The sequence below is a fragment of the Lactuca serriola genome, chromosome 8, assembly GCF_051521515.1.
Source record: "Lactuca serriola cultivar US96UC23 chromosome 8, Lser_US96UC23_V15, whole genome shotgun sequence".
In the NCBI taxonomy this organism is placed as follows: domain Eukaryota; kingdom Viridiplantae; phylum Streptophyta; class Magnoliopsida; order Asterales; family Asteraceae; genus Lactuca; species Lactuca serriola.
In genome coordinates this window covers 234,187,894-234,195,205 of record NC_136415.1, presented here as the reverse complement: position 1 = coordinate 234,195,205, position 7,312 = coordinate 234,187,894, and the positions used below count along the sequence as shown (strand labels likewise).

Here is a 7,312-nt window from a genome sequence, read left to right as displayed (position 1 = left end):
AGAAATTGACTGGTGTGGTTTTGTAACCAATTGCTTGAAAATGTCAAAGACGACATGGGATGAAACCGATAGAGGAAACTACTATTGTGGGCCACTTCTTGTATTATTGGTAAGGAATATTCTTATAATTAACACTTTTATTTATATTATTATAAGAAAACTAATTAATCATAATTTTGTTTACATAAACAGCTAGCTTATTTGGAGTTTATGAGAAATGATAAGAATGAAAAAAGACAAATACATGCACTATATTTTTGGAATTATGAAATGATGGTGAAAAGGGAAAAAACTGAGTTAAAGAGTGGTGACTTTGGAACTTTGGAATGGAATGATGATGTTATAGAGAATGATGAAGAATCCGACACCGATGAAAATGAAGATATGAAACTCGATGTAAGTTAATAATCTATATAATTAAAAAAATTGAAGTGAAATTACAGATATATGTTATAAAAGTGTAGTTAAAATGAAATTCATAAAGTGATTCACATTGTAAATATAAAAGTTTATTTTATTACTTTCTCTATAATAAATTATCAAAGTGAATATGTAATTTATTAAAATGCATTAAAAATATGATACCTCATTAACGCATTCATATTCTAAAACTGTAATTTATTATAGAAAAAAGTTAAAAAAGAATCATTTTCTTTGACATTTTTTATCTCATTTCGCAGGAATTGGTATTCAAAGCGAAAAGGATTACGAAAAACTACTGAATGATAAAATGAAGTTTGGAAAGTTAATTGAGTTTTCAACAACAAAATTCACAGAAAAGCGATGAGTTGAAAGATATGAAGAAAGTCTTTGAACAAGAATTCATTTATAAAACTCAAAATGAAGATGATGCAAAAGGTGACAGGGATGAAGATGAAAAAAAAGCGAAGAGAATTTGAATGAACATGAAATAAAGAATCAAACAATCATGGTAACACCAGGAAATTTGTACAATGATCCAATAGTGCATGAGATTGCCGATTATATTCAATGTATTTTAAATTTTGATAATTATGATGATTTTGAAAATGTAAAAAGTTTTAGAGAACAAAAAATAGATGATAAAAAAAGAAAAAAATACTAGAAAATCATCAATGCCTAGTTTTTCACTTGGACATGGTCTTGGTCTAACACAAGAGTTTCAGGAAGGAGATGAAAGCAGTGAAGATGAATACATGAAGAAAGAAATAAAAGATGAAAAACTTGATGAATGAGAAAGTTATGATTCAGAAGAAACAGAATGTGACAATAATATCTTGGGAATTGAAGATGATGAAGACAAAAAAAGAGAAGCAAGAAAAAGATTAAAAAAACCATCACTGAAGCTATATTCTCCTTATAATAAAAAATAGGTCTGTGCATCGAAATTTGTAGATCCAAATGAAGTAAAAGTATCAGATTTCCAGAATTGGTAATAGTAGGTAACAATTCATGTTATCTTTTATTTAAATACAATAGTATATAAAATACAAATTCAAATTAATTTTCTATTAACTGCTTTTTTGTTTTATTTGATTACAAATTAGGTGAGAAGGTATTTCAGACTAAGGGAGGGTATGTGCTTGGAAGAGGAATGATTGAAACAATGCAGGTAGGATTATGGGTACATGCACATGTCATTGATGCTTGGACTGATATTTTGAACTATGAAGAAAAGCTTAAATCAAATTCTACAGTGAATCGGTATTTCTCATCAATTGTGGTAAGTTAATTAAAAATATATATATAATGATAATGTTGATAATATAATAAATATAATTTTCAATAGTTCTGAATAAGTAATAAAATTCACATAGTAAATCCCATTATAATTCACAATGTGAATAATTTTAAATTTAAAACTTAACTTATTGTGAATTTAACAATTTACTCTTTAAAGATTGATGTATATTTAAATTTTTTTTTTTTTTGCTGAGACAGTTCATATTTGACAAAAATATCCCTTTCAATCAAAGATTTGATAAATTTGAGTCAAATATCAAAGATGCAATGAAAAAGGACAAAGAACTTATGACATTTGAAAAAGTTCACTTGGTAATAAACTGTTCTTTTTGTTGAATATGTTACATATTTTTAACAAAGTTTAACAATTTAGATTATTAAATAGGTGTTTTTACTAGTTCATCAAAAAACTCACATTTACATCATCTGCATAAACTTAGAGGAACCAGCGATGGATGTCATTAATAATAGGAATTCAGTTGCAAAGTTTTCTAGAGCTTATCGTGATGCACCTAATGAATTGGTAAGAATATTAAATTTACATTATAAATATAAGTATTAATAGACTTATAATATAAATAAAATTACATTAAGACAATCTTTAACATGAAAATTTTATATATGAGATTATCAATGATAATTAATATACATAAATTAAATCATTAGCATGAAATTTTTATTAGAAAATATTAAAAAAACTAACTATAAAAAAATATCTTTAACCAAAAACAATAAATTTGAAAAAAAATATATTCTATTATTAGGAATAATCTCTACAACAATGAATATCAAAATTAAGATCAATATTTTAACATTTCTATCCATTGAATGATCATTACAAAAATCAAATCTTTTTTAGTCGTCTTAAAAAGAAAAAGTTAGAAACAATCAGCCTTCTATAACCTCCGATTCTAAATCAGACTTCTTAAACCTCAAAATGCAACTCCTAGCATTGTGATTTGGTTTATGAAATAAACTTCGCAACCTAGTACCCTTTTTAGATTTCTCAATCACTTTCTCTCTAGTGCCCTTGATTCTTTTACCACTAGCCCATCCCTTGTTTCTGATCCCCTCTAGATTATGAATGTTGATAACATCAGGTACTGCAACTCCAATAATTTTTTCAATGTGAACTGATCTACTCGAAGATGCCCTTGATGAGGTACATAAAGGAATACCACTATCAACCTCCTGAAGTTGCTTTATATATTTAGCCAACTCATCCTCATTATTTGCTATCTTGTTAATAGACAAACGAAGAATAGCATATGCATCTTGAATCAAACATTCATTTTTACTGCCTTAATGAGGATATGAGTACTTTTTTCTCAACAATCCATCACCTATGATATCTTTTCCCAATCTCAAAATGAAATTTGATGGAATTTCATCATACTCTTTCATATTTAATATGAAAAACATATGACGACATAACAATCCTTCCTGGACAAAAAGCATGCAGCTACTAAGTAGAACCTACAAAATTATCTTTAACAAACAAATTAATATGTGAATAAGAAATTCTATCTCATACCATTCGATAAATATTATACAAATTAACATCAATTCACATTATTAATCAACATGACATTAGAAATCATAATACTATAATATAAATATGTACTTCAAATCAAATTCACAAAAGAAAAAAAAACATATTCCATACTAATCTAATGAAAAGTACAAACCAATTTATAACTCTATAAAAATTCACACTATTAATTAGCAAAACATCCTACATTCACAGTAAGAATTTTGAAACTACATTTTATATTTAATAAACTATATTAGGACAAAGAGACATACCTTGTAACGAGTATTAGGACAATGAGAAGGAAGACTATTTCGATAAAAGTCATCAGATTCTTCATCCTCATTCACATTTTTATCAATCAACTTTTTTTCTTCTTATCTCTCAAAACATAAACTTCACTTTCATGTTAAATAACTACAGATACTTGAACACAATAAAACACGGATTTATATAACTCTTTCTGAATGTCCAAGAAAATATTATGTGTATAAATTTCCGATGCATGCTTTTCAATAGCCAAAGGAGTCCTTAGCTTGGGGGTAGTAGTTGTGGACTGATAATCTAATAAATATTGATGATGCCTTTGCTTCTCCATTGCACTATCAAACGACATCTTGAACTTCACCAAATTTGATTTATGATGCAAACAATGTGAGAAAGCATTATTCAGACTCTCTGATCTTGAAGTAGTTCACATCAAACCAGAAAGTTCAAGATCTCTCATAAAAGCTGGAATCCATAAATCCCTTATTTTAAAAATAGACCTTAGCCAACCATTTTCTTTTAGATGAAAATTATCTAACATTGTTGACCACGAACTTTCAAAATCTTGTGGAGAACATTGAAGATTCCATATAATATCAAAAAATGTCTTCTGGAAGTCCGGATGGTTATAAACATCGATAGGAATCTAAAAAAAAGAAACACATAAGAATCATTACATATGTTGAGTATTTGATGTAATTCATATTAACATAACATTTGGTTCACATTATGAATTCACAATGTGATTTATGATTTAGATTTGTTCCTTTCATCATATGAAAACTTACATTGTGAATTCACTATATGCTTTATGATCTATATGGTTATAAACATATATAGGAATCAAGAAACAAAAATTATACCTTTTCCTCATGTTTTTGAGTTATGTGCCACATGCATAGTCTATGCTTCGATTCAGGAAAAACAAAATTAACAGCTTTCTTCATTGATGAATCCTGATCTGTTACAATCATCATAGGAGGCTTGACAAATGCTTTAAGAAACACTTCAAGCAACCACACATATGCATCTGCTGTCTCACGAGCTAGTAAACCAGCAACAAAAGTAACACAACGCTTGTGGTAGTCAACTCCAGTAAAAAGAACAAATAACATAGAATACCTAAATTTTTTTGATAGGTATTATTAAAAAGAAAAAATACCATAAAAAGAACAAGTAAGGATTAGGAATTACTTGTTTGTTTGATAAGTGGCATCAAAAGATAGTACATCTCCAAATTCCTTATAGTTGGCATATAAAGTATCATCAGCCCAAAAAAGTCCAGTAAGATGATCATCAACATCTTTTTGAAACTCAAATGAAAAATTAGAGAAACACAATTTTCTGTTTGCCAATATATCCACAACCATTTGGGAATCTTTGACACCAATTTTACAATTCAAATCTCTATGAAAATTTTTAAAGTCAACTGCAGTCCCTCCCCTAGAATCAAGGCCACCCTTCATACTACTCACCAAGTTATAAGCCTTTGAAGCACTAATGTTACAAGTACCAACCTTATGTATAAAGGATTCATCAAGAAAATCCATTGTCCTATTAATCCTTAATAAGTGCAACTGATCTTGAGCAACAGGTTCATGGTTCTGATCTTCAACAAACACATAAATGTAGAACATTAAAGAACATCAGAGATTTTTGAACTTTGAAACAGCAGGGCATCCATTCTTCTTAGAAGAAGTTCTCCTTCTCTTAACATCTGAAAATTTCACATTAACATTTTCATTCTTGAATAACTCCGTGCAACCAGATCTACTACATGTCGAATATCTAATACGAATTGTGCCAACATTGTATCTTTTTTGACTTGACATATTCACATCAAAACCACATTCTTGACCATAAGTCTTGTAAAAGTCAAGACCAATGCCCAATGAATCAAACAACAATCCTTTGAAAGGCTTCTTACATATCAACTTATCATAAGGAACAAGCTTAAAACTTTCAGTATTGTAGATGTGACAACCCGGAATTTATTCCGTCACTGTAACCCATTTCTGTTAGTGAAATTTACTTTTATTGAAATTTTCCGTTAACTTTTGGGTTAAGCAAATCAGGTAAGATTCTTGTTATGATTTCTTAAGTGTCAGAACGAAATAAAAACATGTGAAATACCTTCAATATCCCTTAAAAGGTTATTAGTTATGACCAAGTCGGGTTACGAACATTTAATCGGGTACGGCCATAAGCTCCGTTTAACGTCGGTATTGGGTGGATCCCCACCTGGCCACAAACTAGAACCCTATTTAAGAGATTGAGTAGTCACCATTTGAAGCTTTTTCACACCCCTCATTGCTTTCTCTATCTACTCTCTCTCTACAAGTCGATTTTGATCCAAAACTGGCCTTTTCGAGCTCCAAAATCGTAAGTAGTCCTTCCTAGCTTATTGTTTAGCTTGGTATTCATGAAAATTTGTGTTTAAATCATCCAAAACCCTCAAAATCATGTGTTTACGGTTGAGGAACACTCTCAAAAACGTAAACACCCATAAGTGGGTTTTTGAAGCCCCAAAACCCTTCCAAATCATTTCTAGTGCTTAGCTATGATTTAGGGACTTGCATGAATGAGTTTAGAACACCAAAAACATGTCAATTAGGGGTAAACATGAGTTTACGGCCCATGAACATTCATGGATCGTAAACACCCATTCATGGACCGTAAACACCCATTCATGGACCGTAAACAGCTTTTTAAAGTGTTAAATTGCCCTTAAACACCTCCTATGGCTTGGATTAATGTCTAGAACCAACCCGCATCGAAGTAGGGACCTTAAACATCAAAGAAACCAATACCTTAATGAGATTACAGTCATAAACCCCCAAGGAATTGGTCCCTTGGCCGTAAACTCCCTTAAGTAGGTCAAATGGTGCCCTAACTTCCCTCCATGGCTTGTATAAAGGAGTAGAAACATGTATGCTTAACCTAGAACCATCAAAGCATGCAATGAGGGGGCAAGTATGAGTTTACAGCCATAAACTCTATGTTTACATCCATGAACTCCCCTAAGTGGTCCATTTGAAACCTTAGTCACTTCCTATGCCCTAAAATTGAACCTAACTTATTTCCCCAAGTGATATAAGACTTTTGAGCAAACAAAAACATCCCACCCATGAGTTTACCGCTGTAAACTCATGGGGATATGGTCTTTGGGCCGTAATATTCCTTAAGGGTTTACTCTTGAAGAGTAAACTCCCTAACTAAGCCATACCCTCCTTAGATGATACCCGTATTGAAGAGGTCTTTAGATCAATCGAAATATCAAACAATGACTATAAATAAGAACAAGAGAAATTCACAAAGAAAAACTTTCACTAAGAAAGATAATCTCACAAAGAGATTATCGTGTGCACAAAGCGACAATTAGGGTTTGTGAAAAGCGTTTTTTTTTTTTTTTTTTTAATTCCCAAACCTATACAGAATAATATATACTGCTATTCTAGACGATCCCTACAATTCAGGGATACGCCAGCTAATAAATCAAGATAACTAAGGAAATAGGATAAATACAAGATTTGTTACAACGTACTGAATACACTAAACTATTATAAACTGAACTGCTGATTCGTTGGTGCTGACGCTGAGACATACGCTGACGCTGAGTCTCTTTTAAACATTATCATATTTCAAGGCTTGACCTTTCAATCTCCCCCAATATGATGATGTTCAAAACAAACTAAATTAAGACACCTCTGGAAAGGAATTCTTCATACTCAGCTTCAGCTTCAATTTTAACTGGCCAGTAAGGACTGTCCAGCAACTCCTGTCTTCTGTTCA

At 30.8% G+C, this 7,312-nt stretch overlaps 1 protein-coding gene across 1 annotated transcript; it reads right to left on the bottom strand.

Moving 5' to 3' along the window:
* Positions 1-2,610: 2,610 nt before the first annotated feature.
* On the bottom strand, positions 2,611-5,070 carry LOC145067935 (protein FAR1-RELATED SEQUENCE 5-like). Its single transcript, XM_079014958.1, has 7 exons — positions 4,715-5,070; positions 4,384-4,642; positions 4,021-4,166; positions 3,681-3,936; positions 3,529-3,594; positions 3,066-3,198; positions 2,611-2,996 (listed from the first exon to the last, which is right to left on the bottom strand). Exons 1-7 carry the CDS (start codon positions 5,068-5,070, stop codon positions 2,611-2,613), a joined length of 1,602 nt encoding a protein of 533 aa, XP_078871084.1.
* Positions 5,071-7,312: the final 2,242 nt, after the last annotated feature.